Source organism: Malus sylvestris, chromosome 4 (assembly GCF_916048215.2).
Source record: "Malus sylvestris chromosome 4, drMalSylv7.2, whole genome shotgun sequence".
Lineage (NCBI taxonomy): Eukaryota > Viridiplantae > Streptophyta > Magnoliopsida > Rosales > Rosaceae > Malus > Malus sylvestris.
This window is the reverse complement of record NC_062263.1, coordinates 27,635,715-27,659,342: the sequence shown is the minus strand read 5'-3', so window position 1 is coordinate 27,659,342 and position 23,628 is coordinate 27,635,715. Positions and strand designations below refer to the sequence as shown.

General features: G+C 36.7%; 2 protein-coding genes across 2 annotated transcripts; one reads left to right on the top strand and one right to left on the bottom strand.

Annotated features, from left to right (window-relative positions):
* Positions 1 to 510: 510 nt before the first annotated feature.
* On the bottom strand, positions 511 to 4,109 carry LOC126618994 (formin-like protein 11). Its single transcript, XM_050287240.1, has 4 exons — positions 2,184 to 4,109; positions 1,911 to 2,101; positions 1,561 to 1,796; positions 511 to 1,386 (listed from the first exon to the last, which is right to left on the bottom strand). Exons 1-4 carry the CDS (start codon positions 3,833 to 3,835, stop codon positions 658 to 660), a joined length of 2,808 nt encoding a protein of 935 aa, XP_050143197.1. The 5' UTR covers positions 3,836 to 4,109; the 3' UTR covers positions 511 to 657.
* Positions 4,110 to 21,195: 17,086 nt separating this feature from the next.
* Positions 21,196 to 23,382, top strand: LOC126618993 (heavy metal-associated isoprenylated plant protein 35-like). Its single transcript, XM_050287239.1, has 3 exons — positions 21,196 to 21,404; positions 21,497 to 21,572; positions 21,835 to 23,382. The coding sequence occupies exons 1-3, from the start codon at positions 21,318 to 21,320 to the stop codon at positions 22,992 to 22,994; spliced, it is 1,323 nt and encodes a 440-aa protein (XP_050143196.1). The 5' UTR covers positions 21,196 to 21,317; the 3' UTR covers positions 22,995 to 23,382.
* The last annotated feature ends 246 nt before the right edge of the window (positions 23,383 to 23,628 follow it).

Here is a 23,628-nt window from a genome sequence, read left to right as displayed (position 1 = left end):
CACACGGAAGCCCAAATCATTCCAACATGACATGACAACCTTAGTGGTGGAGAAATTCTTGAGTTCCGGCAGTCGTCCACGTCATCCATCATCTGAAAAGACACGTGGGACCTCGACATTCAGGTCTACCAAAATGGGACCAGGTGTGGGAACCGGATGAAGGAGAAATTCTCTCCACTAAGCTTAAATTTTAGTAGCGTCACTGTTCAATAAATATTTGTCACGTGTTTAAAAAGTGCATTATCTATCTAATTGATTGATAACATGTTATTGATTGATTCTCTTTGTATGTTTCTTAGGCGAACTAGTTGATGTGCACAATTACTCACACCAAGATTATCTTTTAACTTTCTATTTCATATTAAGTTCTCCTAATACTTTAAAGCGTGTCAAATTGGCACAAAAGGAAAAATGTATCACCTATTCCGTTACTTTTTCATCACTCAAATGAACAAAATAACCCTCGATTTGACAGAAAAATTGACAGATTTGACGATATGAAACGACACATTTTGGATGAGGTAATGAAATTCATATCCAACGCAGCCTTAAGGCCGAAACCCTACATACAAAATTCAAAACCAGGTTAACGTTCTTGCTTAGTGAATGAAAATCCATCATATGAACACACCAAAACAATCTCACAAAATCTACAGCCTATTTGAATGGAGCCAGAGGATTTGGAGTGCGTGGAGCTTTTGAGCTTCTAAGCTCTTTACAAACATGATCCAACATTCCCAAAAAGTCCCTAACAATCACGAAAATCCGAAGCGGATTCGCTTCTTCCTTGCTCACATTCCCGTGAAAATATTCTGTTATCTCCTTCACCTGTGACAGAACCCTACTCTCATCACCCTGCAACTCTCTCAAATGTTCCTCTGCATAACATATGAACGATTTCATCGAATTGACCAAATTACCACTGTTCTCATCCATGCACAACTCCTTGTGTATGAGATGTTTGATGTTCTCCATTCCATCGGAGAGATTTGATACACTGCTTGCAAGAACATCCAAGTCCAATGTGGCTGTTTTCCTCGCGTTGTAGAGCTCGGTGCTGAGGCCGGAAACTAGGTCAAGCCCCATTCTTCTGTAGTCTTCTTCTTTCTCTTCTAGGGTTTTGGTTTTGTTCTTCTGGCTGATCTTCCCCATGATGCTGTCCGAAACTCGAATCCCTTCTGTCCGTATTATTTCTTGCACAACAAAATGTAGCAATGTGGTTTTTCCATCGGTTCCTTTTACATCGGAGAGCTTGAGGAGAGTGTCTAGCTTGAATGCTTTGGCACCTCCTCGGATCGTTCCAACATTCATCCGGTTTCCTGTTTTCAACACCGCTTCGAGTAGCTTCAAGAAGAGCCTGCTTGACCTCAGTTCCTTACAGGCCTCCTATAAACCATAATTTACACAAAAGAAAAAGATTATTTTGTGCTCAAATATGTTTCAAAGAAAAAGATTATTTTGTGCTCAAGTATGTTTCTTGTTGTATAATAAAAGCGGATCTAGCAGAAGCGCTTATAAACAGAAGGCTTCTTACATAAGCATATTCCGAAACAGGCCTACCTCTAGCACTGAAAAGGAGTTCCTAAGGTGAACCACCTCATCTTCAAACGTTTCTCTGTAAAGCATTGCTTCAACTCGTTGGAAAGCGAAAGGTACTCTAAGCACCGCCTTCACAAACTTCTCCGCTGACCCGAGTTCATTGATGTCTCCTTTGTAGCCGGTGAGCTTACCCTCTTCCTCCTTGGTGAGTTCCATCCTCACGAGCGCTTCCAGTTGTTGTAAGCGCAAGCCATTTCCTGTTAATGTCGTAATCTTGTTAGGTTTTGGTTGTTTATAGTACCAGTCCGGCTCTGTGAAAGACGTCCTGATTTGGTAAAGTATATTTATAAGTTTAGGAGTTGCATATATACCTTGCACTAGTGCTTCACATACTTGATCAGCGGTTGAATTCAGGGCTTTCGAGAGTATGGTTATGTTCTGTAGTCTTTTCGGCTCAAGAACATGCTTGCTTGGAGAAGGGCTCTTGCTCTTTGCTTCATCATTCTTCATTGAGCCTTGTAGATTGTATCCGAAAAGCGATTCAATCATTTCCTCATCCAGCCTGTTTCAAGACTCATAATCAGGTCAAGGTTTTAAGCAGAAAAGGAGATACCAAGACACATCTGAAACATAATGTAACTTACTCGAACGAGCTTGATCTCAGTTTGTCCCACACCATAGAATGATCCGGTGCAGCTCTGACTTTGTCCCAATGCAACGGCTTCAGTTTAGGCAGGGGAGTTCCATCTTTCCCCAGTGGTGTAGCCTGAGGGAGGGGTGGAGGAGGAGGACCTTTCAAAAAGCTATTATTCGCTTTCGAAAAGGGAGGTGGGCAGGGTGGTGGAGGAATTGGAGGTGGAGTTTCTGAAGGTCTGGAAGAGTTCTGAGGCGAAACAGAAAATCCGCCTTCGGGGGTTTGATTTGATCCACAAGAAGAACCTGATTTTCTTGGCGGTGATAGATTTTGCAATGTAGAAGACGAGCACGAAGCCTTCGATGCAATTCTAGTTGATCTGGGAGAAGAATAAAAATGAGGAAAATGTTTGATTGGTGGTGGGGGTGGAGGAGGTGGTGCTGGAGGGGCGTTGACATTCTTTTCGCAATTGGAAGAGCACGGTGCAATCAGAAGTTTGGATTCTTTATTTCGGATTATGGTTTCTGGTTGATCTGGTAAGTTTATAGAAGGTGCTTCTAAACAAGGTTCTATGTTCGACACATTTGTGGAGAGAACATCTGATGAGTCACCTAGGCCAGCATTTGAAAGGCGGATGTTGGATGAATTCGAATCGCCGAAAGAATGGAAAGATTCATCATCGGAAGAATACGAATCAACAGGAATAATTTTGTCACCGGTTGCGGAATTAGCACAATCAGAGGCATATTTCACTGCCTCTGCAATTATATCCTCGTGAACAGACATAATTTCCCCAGTGGAAGAACTACTACAAGCATCGTCGAATTCCGATTTCATCACTTGTTGATTTGTTTCTTCCCTCTCAAGCAATGTATGATTTCGTGACGTAATTACAGTTTCGCAAGTTTCTTTGGAACAAGAAATATGGTGCTGTTGCTGCTCTAAATCCAACCCTAACGAATCAGGATAAATGAGATCAGAAGTAGTAGTGGTGGTGGCAGCATTTAGTTTCACCTTGCTTGGTGATTTAGCTCCTCCGTTTTGGCCGAAAACCGAAATCACGCTCGTGGGTTTCTTCTTATGTTTCCTCTGCTTCCTGCAACCCCAAACGATGCCGAGCACACAAATCACAACCGCAGCTCCCGCAGAAACAAGAACCGGTACAAGTATCCTCGCCATTCCGCCTCTGTCTTCTCTGTGAATGTCTTGAGGCTTTGAGATTGAGCGCAGGCGATGCGGATGATGCGAATGCGCATGAATGTGGGGCGCCGGAGAAGGAGCAGGAGCGGGAGCTGGACTCGGAGCTTCAGCTTCACTGTAGGGCGACGGAGAAGGAGAAGGAGAAACATTTCCACTGTCGGCAGCTGACGGCGTTCGCTTGTGGAAGCTGTTCAGTCCGAGTAAAGCTCTGAACTTTTCGACAACCGGAACTGCATTCTCTTCATCTTCCCCGGAAACTCTGTGAATCTGTAAGTTTTGGGGAGCCTCGGCATTGTCCTCCATGAAATGCAGGTGGTGTTGCAGGCCATGCACATTGAAGCATTCCTCTGCTGCATTGTGTAATGACAGGAGAAAAGATATGATGAAAAAGATCATAAGGAGGAGAATCGGAGAGAAAATATATGCCATTTCTCTCTCTCTCTCTCTCAACCCAAAAATCATCAAAGCACCAATCTAACTTTCTGATTATAAATCATCTTCTTTTTTGTTCATTTATTTGGAACAGAAGGGAAAAACAGAAAGTTCTTTGGGTGGGTATAGCAGAATAGGTGGTGTGCAATGAAGGTATTGCAGAGAGAGAGAGAGAGAGAGAGAGAGAGAGAGAGAGAGAGAGAGGAGGGAGGGAGGGAGGGAGGGAGAGACTTTAATGCTACTCCAAGGAACCCCTGAGCCTGGCAGTTGAAGGTGTACTGACCATTCTTTTACTTCTGTGTTCATGCAAATCTTATCTCTTCTCGCCTCCATTAATGCCTCTGCAAAAACACCTTTAATTTAATAAAGAGCTGGTGATACAGTGGTAAATGGTGGATTACGAATTTTTTTAAAATTAAAAACTAGTGGTCATAGGTTAGAAACTCGATGTTGATGTGGAAGTCAGACTTATGGCTAGGGAAATGTTGAAATGCTTCTGTGAGTCTTCCCAACCTTCACAAGAGATGTATAATCGTAGTTTGCCACCACTTGTCCTTATTTTGAAAAAAAAAAAAAACACATTTAATTTGCTTCCTATATGTCTCTCAAACAATGTTCTATCTAAACCCTAATTTTAACACAATTTTTAGCCTACTTTTTTTTCTCTTTAAATATTTTTTAGTTGAGGAAAGTTGAAGATGTTTCTGCTATATATTCCTCAATTGCCAATCATGAAGTAGATCATTTTTTTTTTCAGAAAGTTTTAGTGATGATTTACAAGTTCATGAAGGCCACTATACATGTTAAATGAGTCATGGGATTTGCAGTTGAACGTGGCTTTTTTAGTAGAGACAACTCATCAAAACAAAACAAGGCTTCGTGGGTCCCATTTTGTTTTTTCCCTACCTAACTCTATACATTGAAGATTTTACCATGCAATTTTTTTGGGACCAACAGTTTCGTCATTACAATTTATTCTTTTAGAGGCAGAGTAGATTCACATAGCCACTTCAACTTTCCCATAACCATCATGTTGTGATTCACTAACGTCAAAAATGTTCAATAGGTGGTTAAAATTCTATTAAGCATTGATGTATTGCAAAAATGTTCCATAAGTCATCAGTAGATTGAAAAATGAATGGTAATTTATTTTTAGATTATATTAGGATCGATAATAAATCACCATTTTAAGTGTATTAGTGTCAATTCTTATTAACAAATTCAAGGGGGGATGATCTCAATTTTTAGTCACCAAGTTCCATGATGTATTGCCACATTGTCTTGTAGGATCTTGCATGAAAGAAGCCATTACAAGACTAGTTAGGGACATCATCTTCCTGGCGTCTTCGTTTCATACGAATACGATGCTCTCTCCCTATGTAGAGCGGGATGGCACCAGTTCTCTCCAACCCTTATAATCGCAGAGCGGAATATACAAAGAGAGCGGACCATCACTTTCCCATGTGATCTTCGGAAGCCAAAAGGAAAACATCAAGTGTAAAATGATAAGATCTTGATGGGTGCCAAATTATGGGATGCTTAAAAGTTGATTAGAAACTGCTTGTCCCTTTCTCTATTTCTAATGTATTGCTCACATATTCTTGCTTTTGAACTTGCATCCAAATTTCGGTGGGATTAATGTTGGTTTTTCACGACCTAATTCAATGTGTCATTAGCTTCTGCGTTGTCCCTTTCACCTAACCAGAGAGAGAGAGAAGAGGAGACTCAAAGCTACAAGACAGAGACTACCTGCATGTCGTGCTAACCTTAGTGGTTGCTTAGAATTTAACACTGTGCAGTGGGGGACCTTACCTTACCATGTTACTTCATGCACCACTTTCTTTTGGGAACAATTAGCCTGCACTGCAAGGCTACAACCAATTTGTTACCTAAGTTACTGAAAAAGCATAGAATATTTAGCTTAAGAAGTTAGTACCATTTGTAGAAACATCATAGTTTAATATGCATAAACTGTTCTTTTTGTAATTTTAATTAATTGCTTTCGTATATATTCACACTCTAGTTTGCAGTTAAGTAAGAATGTCTCGTTTGTAAGGAGTCAAGCAATCTTTTTGAAATGCAAGGTTGAGTCGAAATTTCAAGTTGTGTTTTATCCATCATCTTCAGCATGCGATTTGATCAACTTACATATTTTCTCCTTTGTATAGAGTAATTTAGACTGGTGGTTAGTTTCACATATATTTTTCTGGAAGCGGAGCCCGCTTGGATTTGCTCGTGTAAAGTGTGCCTCATTTTGCGAGCCACATTTTTCATGTGTTGAGACCGCCTTGTTTAGTGTGATAGAAGCTTAGCTTGTCTCATTTTTCGTTACGGAGCCTGCCTCATTTTCTGTGCTCTCGGGTTCCCCTCGTTTAGCATGCTTGAAGTGCGTCTCATTTTGTGAGCCATGTTTTTCGTGTGCCGAGCCCGCCGCATTTTACGTGCATTGAGCCCTTGTTTTTCATGCATAGAGCTTGACGGAATACGCCTCATTTTGCGTGCACAGAGCCCACCTCGTTTTTTGAAAACATGGGTTTGCCTCATTTTGTGTGTAGAGTCCGCCTTGTTTTACGTGTTATATTTTTTCGTGCACCAACCTCAACTCATTTTGAGAGCTAGAAGTCCGTCTCATTTTCTGTGAGCAGAGCCCGCTTCATTTTTTGTGCACCCGAGTTCGCCTCGTTCTGTGTCCACAGAGTCCTCCTTGTTTTGCAGGTGCGGAAATCGCATTTTTTTGCACCCACCAAGTAGGACTTCAGGGAAATGTTTTGCATGGGAGTGAAGAAAAATGTTGCAAGACCTTTGGATGTAATCCCACCGTTTATTAGGTCTTGGAACTATTTTTTTTTTTTTATATAGATTTTTAAGTTGAAAAGTAGAAAAAATAATATAAATTAGTATCAAGGCCCCCAAAGAGATTTGTGGTGTCGAAATTTTTTGGAATGTCCTAAATTAATTTTTAAAAACATGTGTAGCGAATAGAATGACTCAAATTTTGGCTTATAATAAATCTTGTAAAAGTTATCAAAGTCGATTGGAAAACGTGGGTTATAACTCACAGTTTTTGTGAACAAAATTGAAGTTTTTAGTTTTAGAAAATATTTTGCATGAGAATGAACAAAAATGTTGCAAGACATTTGGATGCGATCATACCGTTTATTAGGTCTCGAAACTATTTTTTATTGATTTTAAAGTTGAAAAAATAGAAAAAAAAAATATAAACTAATCGCGAGGTCACCAAGGAGACTTATAGGTATCGAAAATCTTTAGAATGTCCTAAATTAATTTTAAAAAACATATAGTACAAGTAAAATAACTCAAATTTTGGCTTATAATTAATTTTATAAATGTTCTCAAAATCGATTTAAAAACTTGAGTTATATGTCCATTGAATGTACTATAATTGTCCCCTTGGCCATACCATAATTGTCCCCTAGGCCATACCATGTCTGTCTTTCAATACAAACATGATGTACGGTCACAGCTTTTACTTGAAAAAATATGATTCACTATTCTTTTGCTCAAACCTCATGCTACTCCGGTTGGTCATTGTTTCATTTCATGCTAATATGTAGTAAGTTAATTCTTAGTCATGATATATTGCTTTCGTTAATTGTTTTCAGCGGATATTGGTCTAGTCTCCCTGCTTGTTTTACTTTTCTTTTTTCTTCATATTATTAATAAAATCCAGTAGAGGGGAATGGGTGAGGGGTTTTCTAGGTGCAACGGTTATTTCTTTTTGGGAGAGGGTTGGTGCCTTGACATGACTGTTGACGAATGATCAATCTCGCCTAATTCCTCTCTACAAAATTTACATAAAAAAAATAAAATGGTGAATGTAGTTTAGTTTTGGTCAGAAAGATGATGTATAGGGATAGTCAATGGGTGCTCATGGATACTCCATATATTCATCGTCATCACAAACACAAATATCACCGTTCTTCACTACATTAACACATATCTACACGTAAATAAACTTCCATTTAACTAAATAGGGGAAAGGGATCGTCTCCGGATCCCTTCCACCTAATCCTCTTCATCAAACAATCCAGACTTTTGAAATTTGACCTAACGGCTAAAAACACGGCCCGTTTAAAAATTATAATAACTTTAGTTGTTGGATCAAATTTTAAAGATTCAGATTATTTGATGAGGAGAATTAGACGAAATAGATCTAAAGAGTGACCCATTTCCCTAAATAGGTACCCATTGACCAATCGGGTACAGAGTCAGTTGCTAACCCAGAAGCAGGTCCCCACTGAAGAGCACAACCCTACACGGCATACGGCAGTGGTACAGGAGGCTGGCCTACTTGATGGAGGACAACTGGAGGAGGATTGGGGTCATTGCCCCATGGATTTCAATATTTTTGGACCACTTCACTTCGAAATTCATTCAGTATAAGAATCGGGCCATGTTTGATGTAATGGGCTATTGTGTGTTTATAGCTAAGGGTGGAGCTGAGACCCTCAAGTTCAATATGGCCCTAATTCTTCTACCAATTTGTAGACTGAGAAGCAAGACCAAGCTACGGGTTATAGTCCCTTTTGATGACAATATCAATTTTCATAAGTTAAGATGCTAAAAAACTTTACCTAGATGTCCCTAATGAATAATGTGATTAATAAATGTGATGCATGTTACATTATTGATAACATGTCGACACATGTTATAGCATCTGTTTATACCATACTTAGGGCCTCTGTATTTAGATCTCGTATAAATACTCGGAGGACTCAAATGTAATTATGTAATAAAGGAAGTGACAAATATGTAATAAGTGAGGAGCCTTTATTCTATAAAAGGACCCATCACCCTCACAATTGAGGAGGGCCTGACCCTGACCCTCAGATGCCAATTCTTAGGCCGTACCCTCACCCCTCTCATAGCTCTCATCCTCATAGAGAAGCTCTCTCTCTCCCTCTTCAACATCTCAGAAATACAATATCAGTGTAGACGTAGCCCAAACCTTGGGATGAACCACTATATATCTTGTGTTATTTACTTTCTTGCAGATTCACGGTCGGATTTACATTGTTCCAAGACTTCTCCGGTTTTATGCATCAATAGCATCGATGACACATGCAACATGTTCTTCAATAAGAAAAATGTTCGTTTTATAGTATGACTAATGCCAGTGATTTGAAACTGTTTAGGTGATCGCATTTGGGATCCTAGTTGGAGTTGAGCTACATGTCGGTTCACATTTGACATGTGACTTTTGTAGACCATTACACTCGACCGATGATGAATTTAAGCCGATTAAGCTGTTTTACAGGACCAATTGGCCAGACGACTATTGGTGGTTCGTGTTTACAATAGTGCTTCAGTGGTGTCTATATATTGCTTTCAATTATAACCTTGCTATGTCCATTTATTGTCACAGATGTAGATGTATAAGGGCTGGTTTGGTATTGCTGTGCTTTGAAAAAAAGCTGCTGTGAGAATAAGCGGCTGTGCTGTGAGAATAAGCGGCTGTGAAAAAAATCAGCAAAGTGTTTGGTAAACTTTTTTGTAAAAGTGCTTTTGAAAAAAAAAAAAACAGTATGATAGTGGGTATTTTCATTAAAGGAGCACTGTAGCTCTGTGTGCTTTGAAAAAAAGCCAGTTTTCTAAAGCTACAAATAGCAGCTTCAGCTTTTTCTTTTGATTTCAGCTTATTCTCACAGCAACTTCCAAAATAAGCTATTTTTTTTCAGTTTACCAAACACCTAAAACCCTCACAGCTTTTTTTCATGGATGTTTTTTTTTTAAGCACCTCGTTTCCAAACCACCCCTAAGGTTGTTCCAGTCCTACTCTACGCATGTGAGGGCTTGATTCGTGCATATTCAGATCGGGCTATAAAACTGTTAACATTTTGAAGGTCCGTTCGAAAGTAGATCAACTTCTTTCTCACCATGAACATCTTTATCGAAAGGATAAATACAAGCACTATTTATTGTTTTGGTCAAATCTTTGATTAATATTTCGGGTTCCAGTTTATCCTGGAAATGTTTTGGCACTGCATATGTCAAAACCTCAAAGATTCAAACACACTCGTGGGCGGTATATCTATGTAAATTGTTCACTGTTTTTTATTCAAAATGGTCTTTGAAATTGACATATTTCTTCACTTTAATCTTTGAAATTTAAAATCGATGGAAGTAGTATTTGAGATTGTCCACTACCAATCATTTTTGTCATTCTATGAGAAATTTCGATTAAATTGAGAGTATTTTATCAAATCAACCTCTCCCCTTTAATTGATGGTTTCTTCAACTTAACAAAGACTTTTCACAGAAAAACCAAAATGATTGACGGTGGATAGTCTCAGAGACTACTTCTATCGATTTTTAATCTCAGATACCAAAGTGAGGAGTTATGTTAATTTCAATGACCATTTTGGCTAAAAAGCTAATTGTTCAACTAATCCCCATTTCATTGGTAATTTTCTGTACGCATAATTTTCATCATCATTAATATTTGCTTACTACTACATTACTAATACAAAGTAAATCCATGCATGAACATGATGATTTAGTCTACCAATACTTAGTATTGGTTTGATACTGAGGTGCTTTTATAAAAAGTGGGTATCAAAAAAAGTTGAGCCCAAAAAGGTATTTGGTAAACACTTAAAAACAACTTATTTTCACAGTTTTAGGTGAAAAAAGCTGAAAACGTGAAGCAACAAAAATGAGTTTATTCTCACAGCACAGCAGAAATAGTTTTTTTTTTTCTTTTCAAAACACAACAATACCAAACCAGCCCTTAGTCTAAATTTTGATTTTAAATGTTATAAACGACAGTAATTGATAAAATAAAATAATAAAAAAAAAAGATAAAGCTATTGATAGCCAGAATTGATGTGTTTTATAGGCATCTATTCTCGATTACTTCGGCTCCCGGAGACGATTATTCACATTCAAACATAAGGTGATTGGCTATCATAGCTCAAACAACTTTTCTCTAAGGTAATTTCATGTGTATAAATGATGCAGACAAAGTAGCACTTGCACACAGGAATTATTGTGATAAAATTCATGTACGAGGAAGTCCATGCAGTGCATTAAAATGTAACTTTGGCTTTATAATATTTCGTGTTCATTAGGATTATCTAAAAGTCATCGTAAGTATTTGGTAATAGGCTCATTGTATTGGGATTAATTGTGGGTTCACGCCCAAAAAAAAGTGGGTTAATTAAGCTTTATATTTATGCCAATATTTAACAAAACCAAGAAGTAAAAAATTGTTTATCTTGTTTTGCATTTAGAAAAGTGATTTCCGCACATCATACTCTGCTTCTGCAAACTTGTATAATTTTTTACCTCTAGAGTAAATAAAATGAAGAAAAATTAAGAGATAAAATTAAACAAAATTGTGTAGGATTAGAAATAAAATAAAGAAAAGTTAAGGGTTCGTTTAGATGTGAATTTAAAATAACTGAAAACGCTTTTAGAAAAAATGTTTTTGGGTTCCAAAAGCACTTTAAGTGTTTTTTACAAGAAGCACTTTAAGTGCATTTCCAAGATTAACTAACATTTTTACTAAGGATTGTTTTTTTAAATATTTTCACCAAAAACGCTTTCAGTCATTTTAAAAACACATTCAAACGAGTTCGAAGTTGGTTTTCTTATGTCCTTTTGCTGCAGGAGTAATTTACTGTGGTGTACATGGATTACTTGGGCAGTTAAAGAGGTTACTTAGGATTTTTCCCGGAAAACCGAGACCAAATTTTATTTCCATAAAAGAACTTTTAAATTGACTTCCTTATGCAACTTTCCCTTTTGGGTATAAACGTAATGAGCAAGCAATTATGTAAATTAATTCTATATTCTTATTAATTTTTTAATTTCAATTTTCTAGTTGTACCGTTGCAGACTATAATATGTAGAAGATTTGTAATTTTTTTAGGTCAAACTAAATAAATTTTATTAATAAAAAAGCTAGTACAAGACATAGAAAGCTCAAAAGGCGTCCAAATTAAGCAACCAAGTATATGCAAAATGTTTCGTAGGTTCATTTTTTTGGTGGTGGCGGTGTCTTTGCAATGGAGGCGCAGCTGTTTGATGGAGGTAAACGGTACTCCTGATCTAAGTTTTTCTTGCTATGAGCCAGCTACTTTTGGGCTTTTTCACAAAAGCACGAATGATGAAGTTTTGTTTTAAGTTTCTTACGTATTCAAAGATGCTTAATTCTTGCATTATTATGACAACCCGTTGGCAAATTAACTGTAAACAAATGTTTAAAAAAGCAGATTTAAAGGCATAAAAAAAATGAACCAGTAATTTAACAGTTAAATAAAGGGAAACTTTATTCACAATGCCTTCTAATTGGAAAGTTGTTCATACAGCCTATAGGTGGTACCAAATTAAGCAATTCATGTTAAAAGGCTTCTTGTTTTCTTTATTTGTTTGTTAAAAAACAGTACCCTTTTCAATAGGCTAACCAAAATTTTCTTTTTTAAACTCTTGCATAATTTTTAGCTTTTGGATTTTTAATGAACTATTAGGTGTACAACTTTTAGTTTAAGGCCAAATCGGATTAATAGTCTCCGTGATAATAGGGTATTTGGAGGATTGTCCATGTGGTAAGGATTTAAACCATTGTGGTGAAGATTATTAGCAAAATTAACCCAAAAAACAAACTTCTGTTAAACCTAGTTAAGTATAAGGATAAAAATGTCCAACCACACTCTTTATTTCTTCTAGCCTTTTGTTCCTCTCTATGTGTCTCTGTTATTATACCTCCACGGTGCAATGCAAGGCCACGATCATATCAAATGCAGCATCTCCACTTCCAATTCCACCTTTGATAGTTCCCTGAAGCTTCTCCATACCTTCAAGCAGTCAAAGAGCAATGGCATTGCATGTCGCAAGACATTTGGAGTCTCCTCAAGTTCCAAGCAAGGCTGAAGAAGTTGCTTCACCTCCATGGACGCCAATTTCCCTATCAAACCTCAAACCAATATCAAATGTTTCTGAAGTGGCCTCTAAATCTAGTCCGATTCGAGGTTAGTGTGCGTTTTTCAGTATTTTTCCTCGCCAGTTGATGTTCCCTTCTAAGAAGTTAGAACTAAATTGCTCCAGCACGGGACTTATAGATGATGGGGGATGGATGTTGGAACAATTTTTGCTTCATTCTTCTTGTCATCTAAGTTATTATTTGTTGGTTTGGCAGCTGATGAACTGGGATTTGTTGGTTCTCAATCTAGTCCGATTCTAGGAAGCTCATGAAGCTCGCTTATCTTGGGTGAAGAAACAAGGGGAGGTGAAGCACATGGGGATACCTTTAGGGATGAAAAAGGTTGGGGATTTGGTAAACGAGACAGCATTGCGGAAACTAGTTGTGGTAGTTCAGCTCGAGAGGAGACACGTGTTGATCCAATCGTGCCCTAGCATTGCACCGTGGAGGTATAATTACGCAGACACAGAGAGAGGAAGAGAAGGCTAGAAGAAATAAAGAGTGTGGTTGGACATTTTTATCCTTATACTTAACTGAGTTTAACAGAAGTTTGTCTTTTAGGTTAATTTTGCTAATAATCTTTACCATAAGGGTTTAAATCCTAATTTTTTTTACCACATGAGCAATCCTCTGAATACCCTTTCACTACGGGGACTATTAATCCGATTTGGCCTTTAGTTTAACAGTAAAATTTTTAGGTAAGTTTCTCTTAAATCAGAGAGTTTGTTGGGTGTACAACTTTTCCACTACCGGTATTTAGATGAGAATAAATTTTAAGTTTAAATCTTATAAACAACAATTGTTGATAAAAATAATAATAATAATAAAGCTATTGATAGTAAGGATTTATGTGTTTTATAAGCATCCCTTCTCGATTATTCTTTGGCTTTTGGAGACGATTACGTAAGTATTAAGACCATCTTTAACCAAAGGGTTTAGAGGGCCGAAAATAGCTCGTGAACCCCACGGGACAAAGGGCTCGTGGACCCCACGGGACAAAAAAGGGTCAAAGGGCCAACCGACTAGCTAGCCCACTTTTTTTTTTTTAATTTCTAATTTTTTTTCCTACGCCATTTCTCACATATTTTTTTACCGTTCCATACTATTTTAACTCATTTTATTTCAATTCTTCACATTCCATGGGCTAAAACGAGCCATATGGCCCTCAGTTTAAGATGGTAAGAAATATGGTCATCCACTATTCATTAAAATATTATTTTCTTAGAGGCCCAGATGGCTAAAATGAGCCATCTGACCCTCATTTGGTTGGAGATGGTCTAACATTCGAAGATTAGGTGACTAGGCATCACAGCTCAAACAAATTTTCTCTAGGTAATTTCATGTTTATAACTATAAACATCACTGATTTGATTGATTTCTTGTATATGTATATGGGTTCAAACCCATTTATCATCTTTCTACACCTAACTTATAGTTTTTAATCTTGAAATTTCGAATCTGCCCAACAATTTTATTTATACACCTATAATGATAAAGAACAAAAAAATAAAATATAAAATTCCAACACTAGAAAATTCGGGTCATGCCATCACTCCAAACCCTAACCACCCCCAATTTCCACCCTCCCCAACCCCTCACCGCCATCTTCTTATTGATAGGAGCATATTTATGCGTCTTAGTTAGCTAGTTCTTATGCATTTTCGTTATGTTTTCTTAGTTAAAGTAGTCTTTTAAGTTATTTTCATGTGTTTTCAGGTTTTAAGGGCGTATTATACAAATAGATGCAAATTGGAGCTTTTGGAGCACAATTGAGCTTGGATTGGACATCACATACTTGGAGCCAAAAGAATGGATGAAATTGAAGATTTGAAGATGATGATTCCTACTTGAATGAGGTTTCCTAGTTGAAGTAGGAAAGGGCCTAATTAAATATGGAATCCTAGTTGACAAAGGTTTCCTAGTTGAAGTGGGATTCCTAGAAGATTGAAGATTTATACTCAAACAAGGTTTCCTACTTGAAGTAGGAAAGTTAAAACTCAATGGCCTCAAGTTTCAGCAACGAAGAAGTTTTCCAAGTCCAAGAAGGAAAAGGAATCCAAGAAGAAGAAGGATTGACAAAGACAAACTTTCCTAGTCCTAATGCATAAAGGTTCCAGCTGCAAAGAGGAGTCTCAAACACTTTAGGACACCTTATCCTTGTTTTAGAAGTATGTCGTGCACTTTCCCTTGTCTTGGAGGGTTTCTAAAAGCCTTATCCAGCCATGCCGTGCCTATCCTTTCTAGAAAACCCTAGTTTCTTGCCTTGCAAGGCTTTCTAGAAGCCTTACCTTCCTTATCCTAACCTGCCGCACCTCCTAGGCCTTTTCCCTTGTGGATTCTGATTTCTAAGCCTTTTTCCTTGTGGATTTGGGTTATCCAAGTCCATATCTGATCACCCTAGGGTTTTAAGTGCATATATATACTCATGTTAACCCCTTGGCCGAATTACCACCACTTATACACATCATTCACGCCAGAAACAAAGAGCCTCTCTTTGCCGCAGCCTTCCACCACCATACTCCATAATTCCTGCCAAAAAACCACCCCTTGCCGCACCACCCATCCATCTTAAACACCACCATACGTCCCCCATCCATTCCACATCATTCATAACCCCAAAAACCTGTCCATAATCTCTGTGTCGCAGCAAGGAGGAAGGAGGAATCGTGGATGCACCTGCTGCCCAAGTTGGAGTATCTAGGTGTTCTCTTTCTTTGGATTTTAATGTTTAAATTTATTTATCTTTGCTTTGTGCGTATGAGGAACTAAACCCTCCCTTGGCTAGGGGGGATTCGAAACCATGTTTATGCTTGCTATATGATTTGATTACTTCTAATTGCGTTTCATAAGTTGTGAATTCAATTTGCTTATCTAAATGAATTAAAACTGATTTGTGTGTATTGGTTGAGAGTGCACGCTTAATTTTCATGCATAAATCTAATGCTAGGATATAAGGGAGTTTCACCTAATAGTTATGAACTTATATTCACAAGTAGTAAAGGTTGTTGATCACAATCGTGTTAAGTAAATTTTTGGCATAAGTTTCATGCAATTCATAGTAACAAGTGCCTCGTCAATGCTTATGGTTTTCGTAGAACGTAATGATTCTTACATGTATCTCTATTATGCAATTCATGTAGGGAACTTGTGGGGAATGTTTTGGGTTGTTGTATGCAATCATCCAATTCAATAACTTTAGGAAAATCTGAGGGTTAATTAGTGCAATTCACGGTTAATCTGGGGCGTTGAGAATTCATAATCTATTGAAAAGCAATTGGAAATCGTTTCGTATGCAAGTGTGACATGTGTGGAGAATAACCCCTTAGCTAGCTTTCCATCCATTCACTTTAACCAAATTCGTTTTTAAAATCTGTTTAGTTTACAAAGTTTCTGTTTGTTTTCAATTTTCGTCAAAACCAAATCCCCATTTATTTTGAAGTGTTAGATTAGTTAGAAATCAATTTAGTTTGTGTTTTTAAGTGTCTTGAGTCAAGTTATAACCTATTTTCGTCCAAATTTGTGTTTGTGTTCAAAACTGCCCAGATTGTGTTTTTAAGGCTGTTTTGAGTGTTTCTGGGCTGTTTTGAGTCTTTTGGTTTATTTTAGTGTTTTAGAGTTTAGTTTTGCATTTTTTGAGTCTAGTTTAGTGTTTTAAACTTTGTTTTTACGTTTGAGTCAGTTTTCAAGTGATTTAGCAATCCCTCCTAATCCCCGACCTAGAATGATCCCTACTTACATACTTTGCTACAATTGATAAAAAGAGGGTTTAATTTGTGTGTTTATATATTTCACATCACTTATCACCCACAATGAAACCCCCAAAGATCTCAGCCATCACTGTCCCCTTCTCGACTTTTCACCGGCCGCACAATAGCTCTCTCTTCCATGCAATCCTTCTAACATGTTTGAATTATGCTGAAATTGTTGTCGTGTCGAATCTAATTGTGTTGGACCATATGTTAATAATACCATTAATTTTTCCAAAAAAAAAAAATTGACATGTTTCTTTTGGGTTTTTTGATTGTGGGTTGTTGGGAATAATGTTCTAATTTCCAAATTGTTGTGGGTGGTAAGGGAGGTGGCGGTGGGGAGTTGGGGAGGTTAGAAACTGGGTGGTTGAGGTTTGAAGAGATATGATAGTTGGAGTTGCTTATTTCTAAATTATTATTTTTATTTTTTTGTTCTTGTTGGGTGTATAAAGATAATTATTGGGCACATTTAGAATTTCAAGATAAAAAATAATAAGTTGGGTATAGAAAGAGGATAAATGAGTCTAAATAAAATTTCCCAAACCAAAAAGTAAAAAATTGTTCTCAGTGCTTTGCATTCAGAAAAATGATTTTCACATATCATATTCCCTTTTTGCAAACTCTTGTGCAAATTTGAGCTTTTAGATTAGAATAATACTAGAACGATTAAATTTGTAAACCAAATGTGTCACTAATAAAAAATAAGCACGTTAATCAACACTTAAGTGATAATTTAATTGCTATAAATATCCATACAAGGAGAACTTGTAAATTAACTTCCTTTTGCAACTTTCCCTTTTGGGTTTAAACGTAATGTGCAAGTGATTAAGCAATGATCTAAGAATCATCATTCATGTAAATTAATTTTAGGGATACTTTGGATGCGGTCCCTAGCTATCAATATCCTTTGATTGAAACCTTGTTAGTTTTTAGTTTTTGATTGAGGTCCCTGATATTAATGTAATAATGTAAGTTACTATATTTTTTTAATTAAAAATTAAAAATTGAAATTTGTAATTGTTTATATTAATGAGATTTTAAATAAAACCCATAATTATGGGATTAAAAATAATAAAATATAAATTATTCTCTCTATTATATTGTGTGTGTGTATATACATATATGTATGGGTACATTAACCAAAATTAACAAAAAAAGTTATTGTACCAAAACATGAATACATTCTCAAATCAACGAAAAAGAATGTACCCATATAAGTTTAAACATGAATTAAAAAATTTGAATGGATTTTATATTAAAAAAGGGTACATTTTACATATAACAAATTGATATATTTGAGAATGGGTACATTTAAGATTAAAAAAATTGAAAAATTATATGAATGGGTACATTTAAGATTAAAAAATTGAGAATCTTTTTATATATAAAAAAAAACTAATAGGTACAAACTTAATTTAATTTTTTTTTTTTGTTTTGGAAATGTTTGAATTGAAAATTAATTAGAAGTTTAATAGAGGTGTGAGTATTAAACCCTAAATTAATTACTAATTTTTATATTAAAAAAATTATATAATAAACATGTAAATTCATTATCACATTAATGCTAGGGACTTGAATTAAAATTTGAGAACTAATAAGGTGTTAATCAATGAACAGTAAAAACTAGGGACCGGATACTAATTTTTCCTTAATTTTATTGTCACATTTTACTTGGAAGTAAGAGATCCTAGGTTCGAATCTCGTGGATGGCGAATTTGATACCAAATTAGGCTGCCCATCGTGTGGCTATATCGAACTTCCATTTCCATATGTGTAAAAATATCGATGTACCAAAAAAAAATTATATAATTATATTATTTTTAATTTCAATTTTCCAATTGTATGGTTGCAGACTATAATATGTAAAAGAATCGTTAGTTTTTTTTTGGGTCAAACTAAATAAATTTCATTAATAAAATGAAGTCTTAACAAAACAATTCTTGTATTATTCACTTTTAACGTTAATGATATTTTTACTCTAAAAAGTCATTTTTGATACTATTCACTTACAACACATTTTTATCATTTTGGTAAAAACTTAAAGTTTTCAAGTTATTTTCATTAATTTTCTTTTAATAAAAAAGGTAGTATAAGTTATATAAAACCCAAAAGGCATTCCACAGCAACCAAGTACAAGCAAAACGTTTCGCAGGTTCTTTTTCTTGATAGTGGTGGTTATTTTGCGATAGAGGAGAAATTTTTAGTTGTGATGGGAACATGAGTGGTACACCATATGTTTTAATAGAAGCGGTGAGAAATTTTATTTTTTAAATTATTAACATTTTAGCACACATATTCAACCATTTGTATAATGACATATAATGTACCATCCCATGTACCGGAAAAATCTGTCGTGGCGTAGCTGTTTGATGGAGGCAAACGATACTCCAGATTTAGGTTTTCTAGCTATGAGCCGGCTACTGTTGGGCCTTTTTGGAAAAGTACAAATGATGAAGTTTTGTTTTACGTTTCTTACGTATTCAAAGATGCTTAATTCTTGCATTATTTGACAAACCGTTGGCAAATTAACTGTAAACAAATGTTCAAAAAAGCAGATTAAAGGCAGAAAAAAATGAACCACTAATTTAACAGTTAAATAAAGGGAAACTTTATTTTCAATGCCTTCTAATTGGAAAGTTGTTCCTCCAGCCCATAGGTGGTACCAAATTAATCATGTTAAATAGCTTCTTGTTTTATTTATTTGTTTGTAAAAAAATAGTACCCTTTTCAATAAGCTAACCGAAATCTGCTTTTTTAAACTCTTGTATAATTTTTGGCTTTTGGATTTAAGGTTAATGAACTATTAGTTTAACAGTGATTGCATTTCAGGGAAGTTTCTCTCTAAATTTGAGGGAGTTTGTTGGGTGTAGTTGAGAGATAACTTCAATTATATGGTCTAAATCTCTTCAAGGGAACATGATTCTCAAGGTAATTTTGTGTCAAACCTATCACGTGTCATGTACAAAAGTTAGAGTATATGTCAACACGTAATAAATTTAGGGTAATGCCACATCGACAACCCAATTTCCTGTAAGATACTATATTCTCAAAAACTAGATCAAGTAATATTTCATAGCAAAATTATAATAAACTATGTCTCAATCTGATCGCGTGTCGTATGTATGAATTAACACAAAATTTTGTAGAAAACTTTGCCAATGACCGAGGAGAATCAAGTTTCTAGTCAGAAGAGTAAGGCATGCAATTGACCTCCATCATTAGCACCAATAAGTGTCACTTGGGTTTTGATGATTTTGATAGTTATCTCCATTCTCCAGTCCAGCATAATGATCACACAATTATTCCCAAAAAACCAAGACCCAAATGATAGAATCTTCACAACCGAGCCAAATCACTGCACTCTTTATCTCTTATTACAATTTACAATTTTAATTGCAAATATAAGAAGAAAGATTTGGGAGGGAGAGATGTTTCAACGTGTTTGGAATACGAATGTTATTATACAAGTAAAAAAACTTTAAAAAAATATATATATTTCTTTACTTGTATAATGATATAAGATGTATGTGCCCATATTTTGGGAACATTGAAAAAAAATATATATTTCTTTACTTGTATAATGATATAAGATGTATGTGCCCATATTTTGGGAACATTGAAAAAATCTCTCTTTGGGAAGAACGGTGAATGTGCTACGTTTGTTGAACTTGTTCGAAAAACAGGACGGAACACTACATAAAGAGTAGTGAATGTGTTACGTTTGCTGAACTTGCCTGAAATACGGGGTGAAACACCACTTGTCATTATACCATTGAAGATATATTTTTTTACTTCAAGAGCTTTCTAATTGTATAATGACATTTCATATTCAGTTCTATATTTCGAGTACAATGAAAAATCTCTCGGATTTCAATAAGAAGTTACATGATTTGGTATTATAAAACTCAAAGTGCTAGTAATCTTAGCTAGCAGAGGCATCAAATCCTACGACATTTCATAGGTCTCCAAAGTTTCAAGTATAAAATTAGGAATTTTATATAAAAATCTTTTATTTCACAATATGAATGTTATTATCCAAGTAAAAGAACTTTTTTTTTATAAATATTTCTTTACTTGTATAATGACATAAGATGTATGTGCCCGTATTTTGGGAACATTGAAAAATCTCTTTTGGGAAGAACGGTGAATGTACTGCGTTTGTTGAACTTGTCCGAAACACAGGACGGAATACTACATGAAAACTGAAGAGTAGTGAATATGTTACGTTTGTTGAACTTGCCTGAAACACGGGGTGAAACACCACTTATCATTATACCATTGAAGATTTTTTTTTTTTCAAATGTCTTTCTAATTGTATAATGACATTTCATATTCAGTTCTGTATTTCGAGTATAATGAAAAATCTTTCGGATTTCAATAAGAAGTTACATGATTTGGTATTATAAAACTCAAAGTGCTAGTAATCTTAGCTAGCAGAGGCATCAAATCCTACGACATTTCATAGGTCTCCAAAGTTTCAAATATAAAATTAGGAATTTTATATAAAAAACTTTTATTTCACAATAATTCTCATTGTACTAAAATGAAATTTAAAAATATAGAATTCCACCAAAAAATTTATAAAAAAATATAAAGCCACCCCACCAAGCACCAACTTCAAGGGACCCCACTGTAATTTCCACTGTGCAACTCTGTTCCCCCTCAGTCACTAGATCTTTCCCCTCCATCATAAACCCCCCTCGCTTCCTTCTGAAGCATTTCCCAGTTGCCTCACTCATTGCAAACCTCTCTATCTCTCTCTCCTCTCTTCCTCTCTCTCTAAAAATCAAGAGTTGCTCACTCCCTCTGATTCTGTCTAATGGCAAAAGCTGAAGCTAAGTCTGAAGCCAAACCAGAAAAACCGAAAGAAATTGAAGAAGTTTCGGTACCCACTCTCAAATACAAAGTAATTTACTTTCGAAGAACACCAACTTGTTATTTTTTCAGAAAAAGGTTTCAACTTTCAGATTTTCTAACAACTTCTTCTCCGTTTTACAGATTTGGGTTTTGAAAGTCCCTATACACTGTGGGGGCTGCAAGAAAAAAGTCGCAAAAATCTTGAAAAAAATAGATGGTAACCTTAAAATCCCTCTGATAGGATTTTAATCTTTTTTTTTTTGTAGTTTTTTGAACCGTACGGTCCTTATTGATTTGATGGTTTCTGATTTGCATGTCTCCTGTTTCATCAACTTTTTTCGGTTACAGACTTACAGTTCGGCTCAAGTTTTTTAATTTTTACAACTATGGGTTTTGTTTTTGATGAGTTTTTATTGTTTTAATTCAAAAAATTATGTGAATTTTACTGATTTTTTATGATTTCTTTGGTGGGTTTCCAGGGGTTTACAAAACAGAGTTCGATGGGAGCTTCGGGAAGGAAAACAAAGTGACAGTGACTGGGAACGTGGAGCCGGAGATTTTGATCAGGAAGCTGGCCAAGGGAGGGAAACATGCAGAGCTGTGGCTTGATCAGAAGGCTAACAACAGCAATAATTCAAACGACAAGAAGAAAAAAAAGGGGAAGAATAAGGAGAGACAGCAAGGCGAAAACGCCAAAGGGTCGCAGGACGGTAACCATGGCGGACCTGGCTGCGGCGGCAGTGGTGATAAAGAAAGGGAGGCGGTTAAGGCTGAAGTTGTTCAAGTCCAGGATAATGGTGGTAAGAAGAAAAATGAGGGCGCTGGTGGCGCGGGTGGGAGTAAGAGCGGTGAGGGGGCGAATGCTGTGAAAGTGATTGAGGGCGGTGGTGCACCGGCAAAAAAGGGCGCGGGTGGCGGTGGAAAAGGCAAAGAGGTGAAGGTTGAGGTGGTGAGGCAGGGGAAGGCTGTGAACGTGTCAGGACAGCCGGATGCGGCGGAGAAGTGTTTTGGTGGGGACGACGATGACGATGACAGTGACTGTGCGGTTGAGAAAAGTGGAGGCGGCGGTGGAGGCCGCGACGGTGCTGGCGGCAGTGGAACCAAGAAGAAAAATAAGGGGCAAAAGGGGAATGCAAATGCTGGGGATTCGGATGAGAATGAGCAATGTGGTGATGCTGCTCCAGCACGCACTGGATTACCGCCTCATCATGGCAATGTGCCACGTGGTCCTCCCGTGCCTTACATGTTTAATGGGTTCAATGCTCCTCGCATGCCTCCATATGGTACTCAAGGCCCAAACTTTGGTCCGGCTCCGGCACCAGCTCCAGCCAATCACATGGCTCCACATCAGCTGCTGTATGAGTACCAGTACCCCAGGCATCCAATCCAAGCTATGAACTTCAATACGGCCTACCCCGCCAGTAGCTACGGTGCATCCCAGTATGCTGCACCACCACCTCACGCACATTCTTACTCTTATGTGTCTCAAAGTGTGGCAGCTGAGACCGAGCCCCGGTCCTATCATTCGGACTCATATCCGCAGTACCACCCGTCTCAGCCGGTATATAATCCGCCGCAGCAGTCCGATTCCTTCGTGCTGTTCAGCGACGAGAATCCGAACGGGTGCACCATTATGTGAAGCATCGTGGGCTGTGGCAGCATTGGAGAGTTCGGAGTTGGAAGGTGAAGGCCGCATAAGGGCTTATGTTACTTGTATAAGTGCTTTCGGGGAACTTATACTACTTGTATAAGTGCTTTTGGGGAATGACTTGGAGCTTTGTTATTTGTTATGTCATCTGGCAATGTGAAGGCTAATTAATCCTAGCTTAGTGGGGAAGAATAAATGGGGTTTTATGGTGTTCTATGTTAATTTTCTATTAGGGTTTCCGTAGTAGTTGGTCGTTATGTCTAGCTCTAGGCTAATTATCTTTTAGTTTTTGCTCTTTTAATCAGTTTTAAAAGAGTAGTTAACTATGTAATGATCGGATTAATTAATTATTTAAGTAGGGTCTCTAATTATGTCTCAACTCTGCGTTCTGATGTGTAAAGTAGATTATGGCAATTTGGCTTCTTATTTCAGCTGTTTGTTTACTCGTAAAGAAAAAGAGGGAAAATGCATTTCGACCATTCAAAATTGAACTATATCACTTTGATGATCTGTCTAGTTGCAAACAAGAACCCTTTCTAGGTTGTTGAGAGAAGGGTCTTTGGAGCGACCATTTGGAACTTATTTGTTCCGAATATGTCATTGTGGCAATATTTCAAGCTTGTAA

Bases quoted from the DNA above. Each gene is read 5' to 3' on its own strand.
- LOC126618994 (XM_050287240.1), bottom strand. From the start codon at position 3,835: ATGATTTTTGGGTTGAGAGAGAGAGAGAGAGAAATGGCATATATTTTC. The intron at 1,797-1,910 runs GTATATATGCAA...CGACATTAACAG, and splicing joins ATGTGAAGCACTAGTGCAAG to GAAATGGCTTGCGCTTACAA. The intron at 1,387-1,560 runs GTAGGCCTGTTT...TATGGTTTATAG, and splicing joins ACTCCTTTTCAGTGCTAGAG to GAGGCCTGTAAGGAACTGAG.
- LOC126618993 (XM_050287239.1), top strand. From the start codon at position 21,318: ATGGCAAAAGCTGAAGCTAAGTCTGAAGCCAAACCAGAAAAACCGAAA. The intron at 21,405-21,496 runs GTAATTTACTTT...TCCGTTTTACAG, and splicing joins TACCCACTCTCAAATACAAA to ATTTGGGTTTTGAAAGTCCC. The intron at 21,573-21,834 runs GTAACCTTAAAA...GTGGGTTTCCAG, and splicing joins AATCTTGAAAAAAATAGATG to GGGTTTACAAAACAGAGTTC.